We start from the raw sequence: 11589 nt of genomic DNA on the forward strand, positions 1-11589 counted from the left end.
TCTTTTCACGGCACCCTTAGTGTCTCAGTAACTTTTTTCAAAGTGCTCCTAGGCCAGAAGAAATACCTAACTATCCTATTTGTGAATTATTTTATGTCCAACCAACTTAATAAATATTTATGTTCTGATAACTCAGTAATCAATTAGAAAGTATAATGCGCATCAATAGAAAAAAGAAATGGAGTTTCATTCTCTAAGAACCACCACTACCTTCTAATCATTTGTGTGCACCAGTTAGCTTCTCAAACCTTAGAACCAGACGGGACACCCCCAGCCTCATTTCTTGTTCTATGGTGATTTTCACTTTTTATCCCCAAACCACAGGAAACCCAGCTTCTCAAAGATGTGATGTGAAAGTACTGTGGCCTGATCTAATGTTGAAACTGCGAACCACCTGGACTTTAGTTTGCTCAGAGTGGACACATGTCCAAAGGCCTCACAAAACCCTTCACAGTGGGTCTCAGTTTCCTCTCCCCATGGTGGGGAGCCACCCTCCGGCCTAGGGATCTGCCCCCTCCCACCAGCCTCTGCATCTCTCTTGGGCATCGCAGCTGAGACTGTAGCCCAGAGAGGTCAGTGGCCAAGTTTACCTGGGCTCAGACATCCATGCCCAAGCCCATACGGGACATGGAGTGACCCACATAAGGCTCAGAAGTGGACTCTGCCCCCAAAGGAGACCCTTGGGGAGCTTCTGGCAGAAGCATCCCAAAGAGACAGAAAAAAAAAAAAACAGAAAGGGCGGGAGTGGGCGGTAAGCCTGGGGGTTCTTGCTAAGGAGGGGGCAGCCGGACATGGGCCTCGGGACTCTGTTCCATCCTCTAGACCCACAAGGGACTGGCAGCCCTGTCACACCCTCCGCTGTGATCTCTACAGGCCACCCCAGGTGCTTCTTTCTCCTGAGTGGATGGGGTGGGACTCGCAAAAGCAGGTGGGTGGGGGGAGGGGCTGGGCCTCCAGGAGCGAGGACAGCCTGCTGGGTGGGGCTTAGAGGACCCTCCCGGCAAGGGCAGGTCAGGACTATAGTGCCCCAGCTGCTGGATCAGCCTGACCCACATCCCTGGCGCTCTCCGTGTTCCCCCAAGGCAGGAGATCACCCAATCAGGACAATACAAAATCTCTTTATTGCTCATTTTCTTTATGCACCTCATGGCGGACCATGTGAACAGGACGTGCAAAGCGTGCGACACGCTGGGCCCTGGCCTGTAGCAGAGCTGGGGCGGGACTAGGGGCTCCCTGCCCCGGGCCTGGGGCCAGGGAGGAGGTCGTGGAAAGCGGCCCCAAGGGTCGAAGGGGGGTTTCAGCTGTGCTGTCTCTCGAACCCTGGGCCTGGCAGAGGGATCTCGAGGTCCCACCCCTCCGTGGAGGGGGCTGCGGGGCGAATCCCAAGCTCCAGGTGCCCCGGGCTCTAGGAGGGGCGTTCCGAACGTGCAGAGGGGCGCGCAGAGGGTCCTTCCAGAAGCTGGCGCAGAATCAGAGCGGCCCCAGCCTGAGACGCAGTGCCCTGAGGCCGGCTGTCAGGCTGGGCCCTTCACTGCTCCTCGGACCTATCGCCTTCCAGTGCCTGTTCGTAGGGGCAGGCTGGTTCGGGGCCCGCCCGCGGCCCGGCGGGCGGCGCCTCCTCCTCCACGCCGTCTCCCCGGCCTCCGCCGCCGCCGCGCTCGCTCTCCACGTCGCTCTCGTCCGAGTTGTCCTCCTCCAGGTAGCGGTAGCCGCGCACCTTGTGCTGGGGCCGCGGGATGCGTGGCTGGCGCGGGACCACACCCCGCCGCAGCTTCTGCTCCATCCACAGGTACGAGGCAGCGGCCGCCACCAGCGTCACCAGCAGCACCGCCAGCTTAGCCTGGGGGCACAGGGAGGGACCCAGGGGACCCGGGGCTGTCAGTCCCGCACGTTCCCGGGCCAGATCCTCACCCGGAGAGACCCACTCCTCTGTAGCACACCCACCTCGCAGCTCCTCTGCAGTCCTTCCCTCCTCCCGGGAGCTGCCCCACCATCCATGCTTTCTGGGCACACTGCGGGCAAGGCTGAAACCTCAGCTCTGTCCCTTACGGTCACCCGACCTCTCAGGGGCTGTTTCCCTAAACGTAGTGATAATCCCTTTGCCTTATAGGGTAGACATGAAGATGTTGATATGTGCTGGACACAGGCCTGGTCCTCCTTTGCCAGGGCTTAGATGACCGTCGCTTACATGTGGGGATCATAAGCAATGATGGAGATTTTGACTGTAATTTGCAGTCAGAAACAATTCAATGTCATAACTCAGTACAGACACTCATATTCACCACATGCATACTCCGTGCTATTTCCTATTCTATTTCTCTTTTTCAAATGTTGGTCGGGACCTGCTAAACTCACCCACCAGTGGGTGGGAGCAGAGCATGAGGACCCCCGAGGGCCAAAAAGGGAGACAGAGCCTGGGCATCCAGCTCAGAGACCAACATCTAGTGAACAGGTTACCAAACTACCCACAAGGTGGCTGGGATGTGCCCACAAGGAAAGAACAAACTGTGAACCCTTTCAGAGATGGGTAAACTGAGGCCAGCAGAAGGTCAGGCAGGAAGTGAGTGCTGGGTTTGGGGCTACCCAATGCGCTTGGCCCAGGGCTTAGCCCCTGGGGAGTGGTGTCCTTCAGGAGCTGGGAAGCCAGGACTGGCACACAGAAGGGGGGTCGGGGAGGGGGTAGCTCTCCTCCCACCCTGCCCCCTCACCTTCATGGGCAGGCTTGAGCCCAAGTAGACTGCGAAAATGGCCAAGGCCTGCCACCAGTGGTAGATGGTGAAGATGAAGTCTTGCCTCTCTTTGTCCTCATACAGAATTCCCAGGAGTGCTGCAGGCAGAGGGGACAGGGCAAAAAGAGGGGGAAAGTCACTTGGGGCCTAGGGCTGCTGCTCTTGGCTGGAGCCTCTAGAAATCCCATGTAAACTGGTTTTGGCCTGCCCCCCAGTGGACACCCTGGTGATCACCTGCCTGGGAGCAGAGCTGAGGCAGGCGCAGTGAGCTCCCTTGCTGGGATGCAGTGGGCCTACTCTGGGACACACATGTGGCCTCAAAAGTGGAAAGTTCTATGCGCAGTCACATCTTGTCCTCTCCTGGACCCTAGGCGCACAGTTCCAGGCCTGCAGGGGTTCTTTCTCCTCACCCAGGGCTCAGGAAGGGCAAAATGCTACAGCAACAAGCTTTCTGCAACTCAGGCCTGAAGTTGGGAGGGAGGAACTTGTTTCCCAAAGAATCCTCCCCAGGGTGGGCAGAAAGAGCACTGGACAGGGAGTCAGGAGATTCAGACTCTACTGTCAGCACTGAAAGGTGGATAGAGTTGGTACAGAGATGTGGATTCAAATGTTGGCTCTGTGGATGACTTGGTCTAAATTAACTCCCCAGAGCCACTTTTGTCATCTGTAAAATGAGATGACGCGTATATGCTGTGTTGCGAGATTTTAATGGGAGAAAGCACGCACAGCACCTGGCAAACTGCACCCTCGCCCGCCCCTCCACTCCCATTCCCACCCCCATCCTGAGGTCCGGCAGTGTGACTGTACCCTATGGAGCTCCCTGGCGGCCACTAGAGGAGGCAGGAAGCAGAGCTGGGCAGAAGGGGATGTTGGGACTAGGCCCAAGTCCAGACATATCATGAACTCAAGGTCCAGCCCCTGAACAAAACAGCCAAAAGAAGGTGGTCCAGAGTGTGGGGCTCCATCCTCCACGGTGGATATAGATGTCTGACTCTTGGATGGTGGGTGCTGGGATTGCTTGAACCATCTCCTTCCCTGCCTGCAGCAGGTATGACCTCCACCATGTCATACAAGGGTGATGTCCAGAACTGTTAACAGCACTGGCCCATCAGAACAGATGCCAGTGTGGGACACCAAAATGGCTGCACCCACGTGTACCAGCTGCATGCCGCTGACATACGCTCATCTGTGGGCAGAGAGCATCACACAGCTGAACTCTGTCCCACCCCCTCCTTTCTGTAGGCAGGGCCCCTTTTACCATCGCCCCCACCCCAGCAGCCCAGACTCCCGGCCTAGACTCCGCAGATTGGTGCTGGGGTTTTATGGCTCCTCCCAGCTCCTCTCCATAAAAAGGCCATATCCATATCTGCACATAACCCCTGGAGTGTGGACAGGGTCACTGGCTGCTTCCCATGCCCCCTGGGGCAAAGACCCCCCATCTACTTCCAGGGTCATGGAAACTATGCCAAGGCGGGCGTTGTCCCCTGGTATGAAAACAAGGTATCCCCAGTGTGTTTTTCACATCGTCCCTAAGAGGTGTTCACCGAGCCCCAGGCAATGTAGTGACAAGATCCCATGCTGACTCCCCTGCCTACCCTGGGGAGTCCACGGGATGTTCATGGCATGCGACTCCCACACCTGCCTTCAGGATGTCCACAGCCCTCCTCATCTGGCCCTACAGTGTCCACGGGACTTCCTTCCACCCCTAGAGTGCCCACTGGAAGCCCCACCTACCTTCAGTCCACGGGACCCCACGGCTGACCTTCAGTGTGTCTGTCAGCCCACATGTCCCTGTCCCTGGGATATCTGGGCTCCCCACAACCGCCCTGAGGGAGCCACGTGGCCCCCACCCAGCCATCCTAGGGTGCATTGTTGTACTCACCGCTGAGCCCAGTCTTGTTGAGGGCGCTGCCCACACCCCAGAGGGCGGCTGCTACATAGAGGATCCAGATGTGTTGCAGGACCCGAGGCGCCGGGGCCCAGAAAAAGAGGCTGAGAGTGAGCAGCAGGTGCAGTCCAGCCCCAGCCACCAGGGGCACCGGGCGTGGCAGCCACAGCCCCAGCAGGCCCAGGACAGAGGCTGCCGAGGCACCTAGGCTGTAAGCCACAAGGAGGTATGCCAGGCGTTCCAGCCCCACTGAGCACACGCCATAGCCCTGGGGGGACAGGGATGAGTGTTGGAGGGTCAACTGACCAGGGCTCTGGCCTTCCCCACAGGATCTCATTTCAGGCCACCTCGGGGCCAGCTCCCTCCAAGGCCCGTAGGAAGGTTGCTCAGGGACGGACAATGAGAAAATGCTCAGACAGTGTCCCCAGACACCAAGGCTGAAACCCCACATGGAATGTCATCCCATTTCAACAGCACAACACCTCTGGACGTGAGCATGGTCATTAAACACTTCACAGATAAGGAAAGGCTCAGAGAGGTTAAAGTAACTTTCCCAAGGATGAAGGGGGATGGGGGAAGGGAGGGAAAAGAAAGAGGGAGGGGAATATCTGGGCCTACAACTGCCCCTGGGTATCCGCGGCAGACTGGTTCCAGGAACCCTGCACCCATATCAAAATCTGCTGATGTTCAAGTCCCTTATATAAAATGGGGTGGTGCATACTTATACATATATTCAAAACTTATTCCTTGTTTATCTGAAAATCAAATTTACTTGGACATCGTGTATTTTATCTGGCAACCCTCTGCAGGCTGCACTCACCAGAGCGAGACCAGTGCAAGCAAAGAGCACCTCGAAGCCGCTGTAGATAAAGAAGGGCACAAGGTGGCGCAGGCGGAAGTCGCGCACGTGCTTAAAGGGCAGCTGGAAGATGTTGCCCCAGCCCACGCTGCGCAGGTCGATCTCCTCGGTGGGCCGGTACGCAGCGCCGCAGAAGCCCAGCACCTGCGGACAAGGCGGTGACCCTGCGGCCAGCAGCACCTTCCCCCACCCCCGGGGCACAGCCCCGCCCCTCAGGTATATCCACAGGCGGGGCCTTGTCTCCCAGCCCTGCCTTCAGGCAAAGGCCACGCCCCCAAGGCCCCCGGTTCTGCCTCCCGGTACCGCCCCCAGGTTTGAGCCACACCTCCTGACCCTCAGCCGGTGGTTCCGTCCTTGTCACAGCCAGTCCTCTAGGACCCTGTCTCCAGCTTGACCCTGGACCCTCTGTCACTGGCCCCTGGGTTTCCAACTTCTCTCTCAGTCCACAGGCATCAGCCACGCCCCCAAGCCTCAAGCCCAGCTCCTAGCCTCAGTCCGCCTTCCAGGACTCAGCCCTGACTCCCGACTGGCCATCAGTGCGCCCAGACCAGACCGCACTCCTCTCTCCCCGCCACGGTCCCAGACCTGACTCCGCCGCACCCCCATCCTGGGCCTTACCAGCAGCATGGCCAGGAAGGCCACCGCCATGAGGACGCTCTCCACCACGATGAGGTTTCGGCTCCGCGGTAGCGTCCGCAGAACCGTCTTGTTGAAGCCGCTGAGGATGCCCTGGCTGTTAGTGCCTGAGAAAGTGGAGGGTGGGGGGCGTTGTGAGGCAGGGCGCAGGGCACACTATCAATTCAGCCACAAAGAAGTGCAGCAAAGCAGGCGGGTGAGAGGGGAGGGTTGGAGGAGGTGGGCGAGGACCGTGCGTTCAAACGCGCTGTTTGGGAAGCACTTTGGAGGTGAAGGCCCCTGGGGCTGAAAGCACCCCAAGGAGAAGAGCACCTCCCCCTCTTCCCTGCCCTACTGCCTGCCCTGAGGCTGCAGTGGGAGCCAGTTCACTTTCCACCTCCATTCATTTGCCCTTCACTAAGGGTACACTTGGCCCTGAGAGATTCCCATAGGCGGCTTCAGCCTAGATGGCAACTCTTCCAGGCAGCCTTCCCTGACTGCCACCCTCAACCCCTGCCACCCCAGGCTGGGTCAGATGTCCTGACTACAAGGCCTGTACCTCATTCACCAGAGCTGTAGGACATCAAGCTCTCGGCCTTGAACCCTGTGAGTAAGGGCATCCTCTCTGCTCTTGGGGGCCCAGTATCTGCTGCATGACTCCATGGAGAGGTGAGCAGACCTTGGGACCCCACCCCCGGAAGGACTTACCGCAGCTCTGCACATTGTACAGCGTGTGGTTCAGGTCATACAGGTAGTGGTTCAGGAAGTAGATCATGGGGAGCTGGGCACAGGCAAAGCTCAGCTGTGGGCAGGAGGGCAGCTTGGGTCAGGCTTGGGACATGGAACCAGGCAGGGGGCACAGGCATGATCTGGGAGGGGTCTGGCACAGCCTCGGGAGGACAGGAGCCCTCCCACCTCTGGGGGACAGGGGGTGGCCAAAGCAGGAGTACTTCCTCCTGGTCAGCACTGTGGACAGGGAGGGAATGAGGTCTCAGTGACTAGAAGCAAGCAGGGGCTGGCTCAAGAAAGGACAGTGGGGTGGGGAGGAGATAGCTCAGTGGTAGAGTACCTGCCTAACAAGCACAAGGTCCTGTGTTCAATACCCAGTGCCTCCACTTAAAAAATAAGTAAACAAATAAACCTAGTTACCTCTTCCCCTTAAAAAAAAAAAAGGACAGTAGGACTAGAGGTCTGAAGAAGAGACTGGAATGGGCTCCGATGTGTGAGTTCTGGGCCTGGATACCACCCACCCCCCAGTGTCCCCATACATAGCACTCACGTGGAAGAAGCTATAGAAGATGGCTTGGAAGACCAGGAGATAGGGTGCGTGGGAGCCCCGAGGTGGGCGCCGTTGGGGGCCCTGCTCATCCTGCTCCTTGTAGTGGGAGTACTCGTAGTATTTCTGGGCCATCCTGAACCACAAAGGAGAGAAGGCTCTCCCCAGCCCAACCTCTGCCAGATGCCACTTCCTGCACCCAGGGTTACCAGCTGGCCAGCCCCTGTCTCTCACGACAGGAAAACTGAGGCCCAGAGGGTGGATGGGGCTGGTCCAAGGTCGGTCCGCCAGCCGAGGCTCGGCCAGGTCTCCAGTCTCCCACCCTGCTGCCCACCAGGCTCACCTGGTGATGTAGTTGCCCATGGAGGCCCACAGAGGCACAATGGCCATGCCCAGGGCCACGGCTGAGGGCACAAGGGTGTAGTAGCGCTCCCAGTAGTTGGTGGAGACAAAGAGGGCATAGATGCCCACAGCCAGGAACATCATCCACTTGGTACCAAAAAACCTGCGGGCAGTAGGAGGGATGCTGGCACCATGGGCCCCCCCAGACTGCCGTGGCCCAAAACCAGAGTGGCCACAATGCCAGGTCCCAGCTTACGATGCTGGGTGAGGTGGGAAGGGACCCCTGGCCTTGGATTCAAGGGCCCTAAGATTGAGTCTCAGGGATACAGGCTTGCTGGTGGCCTCAGGTGAGCCACTATATCCACACTTCAGTTTCCACGGCTGTAATGTGGTCTTAGAGCCCAGACCTCCAGCCTCTGATGGCCACTTGCAAGGACAGAGGAGATAAAGCCGGGAGGAGGTGTCATGAGTCACTGGCCCCTGGGTACATGCAGCCCTCATTTGTGTTCTGGGCTAACTCACCAGCCCCGCTGCTCCACCCATGTGCTGTGACTGCAGGGCCCAGGTGAACGTCCAAGGGACTCATCCCAGGCTGGGCCAAGGAAACGGAGGAGCAGAGAGAAGCACACTGGCACCCCTTTCTCTCCGCACATTCCCTGTTCAGTCCACTGTGGTCAGCCAGGAAGGTTCCTCCTCACTGGCTCCTAGAACAACAGCTTCACTGGCTCTGGGAAAATGTCATACTGTACTCAAAGGGGGTAATGAGTGACAGGATAAGGGCCCATTCAGGGCATGGAGGCTGGTCAGGCTAAAAACCCACTACTTCAGGGTGTGGGTATAGCTCAGTGGTAGAGCACATGCTTAGCATGCGCAAGGTCCTGGGTTTAATCCGCAGTACCTCCCTTAAAAAAATAAATAAACCTAATTACTACCCCCCGAGAAAAATAAAGGCACAGTTATATAAGTTTATAACATTGTAAACTGACTATATTTCAATAAACATCTTTAAAAATTGAAAGAAAATAAAGGCATATAACTTAAAAAAAAAACCCCACTACCTTGATCTTTGGGTTGGGTTTGTTTGGTTTGTTTGTTTCCCGAGTGATCATTATTTTCTCTCTTTGTCAGGTCCCAGGAAGCTCAAAGCTCAATGACTGGTTTTCTGAGACAATCCTTTTCTCTTCTATTACAGGGCCCTGGTTCTTTAATTATCCTTATCTTGCCATATAGTAAATAGATAGGCAGCCCCTCTGATCTATATGGGGGAGGGCACCAAAACTGCCCTGTACATTTTGATGGAGCAAAACAGCAAAAAGTAAAAATACTAGCACTCATTGCTGGGGACGCTGTGGTTTTAAAGATGACACATGCAGCCAGTGGTCACGCAGGTGGCTCAGCCCTTTGGAAAATCAGCCTGGGAGTTTAGGCAGGGCAGGGGCAGGGGGCAAGCCTAGGGGTTTGGAGTCACTCTGCTTGGGTTCAGACCTTCAGTCTGCCAGTTCTGCCTGTGGGAATGGGTTCAACCTCTTGGTTTCTCCATGTCTAAGATTAGTGCACCCACCCTGGATTGTAGGGAATGAAATAATATTTATAACGTGTCCAGCACAAAGGAACCGAAGTAAGAGTTAGCTATTAATAAGAGTTTCAAGAGCTGTAAAGCCGTTTATATGCTGCTGACCTCATAAGGGCAGCACTGAGAATTTATCCTAGGAGGTTTCCTTTTTAATTTTAACATGAGGAAACAGCCAGAAGCACAAAGTGAACATGCAAAGGAGAGGGAGTCACAAGGTCCCACTCTGAGGCACAGTTCAGTGCCCACATCTCTGCAGAAGATGCTAACATCATGGAAGTCCTCACCCTGGAGCAGGCCAAGACATGTGCAGTGAAAAGAAAGCAAAAGTGGCGTTTCGCACAGGCTCGCTCGAGCGACGAGGACGGAAATGCTGCCCACGCACGTCCGGGCAACAGCAGAGGCGGCGGATTGCCTGGAGGGCTTGGGAAGGCTTTTCTTCTTTCTGATTTCAATTATGATTCTAAGATTGTTTGTGCCATTGTGATAAAGGAGTTCGGGGGGGGTGTTTTTATTTAAAGACAGGGGAACTAACACCCATCCAATCTGTCCACTAGTCTCTGGGTCCCCTGTGAACACAGACCTACCCACTGGGCAGGGTACTTGTGGAGGGGAGTTTTGCACTGGCCTGAAGGCTGGACCAGATGCCTCCAAGGCTCTGGTCTAGAGTAGACCCCCTGGGGCACCTGCCCAGCCATGCCCTTTTCAGTGAGAAATTTCCCTCAGCACTGCCACAGCTGATTGGGCCAGGGGTGGGTGTCTGGGCCTTGCTGACTGATCAGAGTCTCTACAGAAACTCCACAGCCCTGACCCCAGAAAGTCACTGTGGCTCTGGGCCATGGAGGCCATAAGGGTGATGCCACATGGGCACAGGTAAGCTAAGGGAAGGAGCCTAGATGAATTTCTGTTGCTTGAAACCCAAAGTCTTCTGAGGCAAAGCTCTTGCTTCTTCCTCAAACCTGAATTTCACCCCTTCTCTCTCACCCAAGAACACCAGGGCAGCTGGGGACCCCATGGTCCAACAGCTCTTGCACCCCTTCAAGATAGGGGTGACAGCTTAGCCCACATGGGGACAGCAGATTCACACCTGATGAGCACAGGTGTGTAGAGCAGGGCGGCGATGGGCGTCACGTTGATGCCCATCAGCATCTTGCTGTCGATGTCCGGCAGCCCCATGTTGCCATACTTCACCTCGCGGTAGGTCTCATCGTAGTGCAGGATCAGCTGCATCTGCAGGAGGCCTGGTGGGGAGGTGGGGGGAGCAGGCATGGAGGGGGCGGCCTGGCTCTGGCGGCAACCAACCAGAGGCTGGAACACAAGCCTCGGAGGGGGCTCCAGGCACCGAAGGGATCCCGGACTCTTAACACCCATGAGGACAGGCTGGACCAAGCGTCCTGCCAGCCAGTGGCAGCGGCAGTGGCTTGAATCCAGCCCCCCGGCCCCGCCCTGCATTGCTCCCCTGGCCTCTTGGACCCCAGTGCCCCTGACTCCTAAGGCAGCAGAACGGCCCAGGGCGCCCAGCCCCCTCCCCACACATTCAGGAAGGCTCTGGCTGGGTCACTGCAAGGCCCCCGCCCCGCTGTGGGGAGGCCGCCGCTGCATCTGCGAGGGCGCAGTCGGGGAAGTGAAAGAGGAAGGGAGGCCGACTGGCCCCAGCGTTTCTCTTTCCCTGAGAAACCTCAGGTCTGGGGAGGGAGGCGGCGCGGGAGCCTTGGGTTCCAGCGCCGCGCCTGCCGGGCCGTGGCCCCTCGCCTGGCCCCGGCGGAACAGCGCGGCGCGCGGCGGGCCACCTACCCAGGTAGACGCCGTAGGTGAGCGTGCCGCCCGCGCTGGCCGCCAGCACGTTCTTGAGCACGCCGAGCCGCTTGCGGCGGTAGTAGCGGCGCTCCTCCTCCTCCTCGTTGTAGTTGGGGTACGCGCCCACCAGCTCGTCCAGCTGCGGGGCACGCGCGGCGCTCACACCCGGCCAGGGCGCCCCGGGCTCCCCGCACCCCGGCCCCGGGGCCGCATCTCACTCGCGGCGGGGAGATCCCGGCCCTCCCGGCACCCAGCCTCCCCGTACCCCGCGTCCCCATGCCATCCCCGTCCCCGCTCACTGGGGCCTCGGGCCCGTCGGGGACCCCGAGCCGGTCCTCATCGCCCTGCGGACCCGCAGCTCCGGCCACTGGGTAGAGCGGCGGCTCCGCCTCCATAGCTGGACCCCACCCAGAGGACTCGCGGCGACACCCGTGAGTCCCAGCAGCGGGCCGGGCACTTCCTCCGGCCGCCGGGACCTGCTCCGCCCCGCCTCGCGGCCACCGACTCCGGGGG

The 11589-nt window shown here is 57.9% G+C and overlaps 1 protein-coding gene across 2 annotated transcripts; it reads right to left on the minus strand.

Annotated features, from left to right (window-relative positions):
* Positions 1 to 1102: 1102 nt before the first annotated feature.
* UNC93B1 (unc-93 homolog B1, TLR signaling regulator) lies at positions 1103 to 11589 on the minus strand. 2 transcript variants are annotated; one of them, XM_072970447.1, is made up of 11 exons: positions 11376 to 11589; positions 11074 to 11215; positions 10367 to 10520; positions 7711 to 7872; positions 7371 to 7503; positions 6800 to 6893; positions 6095 to 6219; positions 5438 to 5620; positions 4612 to 4885; positions 2709 to 2827; positions 1103 to 1840 (listed from the first exon to the last, which is right to left on the minus strand). In XM_072970447.1, the coding sequence occupies exons 1-11, from the start codon at positions 11469 to 11471 to the stop codon at positions 1529 to 1531; spliced, it is 1794 nt and encodes a 597-aa protein (XP_072826548.1). In that variant the 5' UTR covers positions 11472 to 11589; the 3' UTR covers positions 1103 to 1528. The 2 variants fall into 2 exon arrangements, with proteins under 2 accessions (XP_072826548.1, XP_072826549.1); XM_072970448.1 differs by lacking the exon at positions 7711 to 7872.

This window comes from Vicugna pacos, chromosome 10 (genome assembly GCF_048564905.1).
Source record: "Vicugna pacos chromosome 10, VicPac4, whole genome shotgun sequence".
Lineage (NCBI taxonomy): Eukaryota > Metazoa > Chordata > Mammalia > Artiodactyla > Camelidae > Vicugna > Vicugna pacos.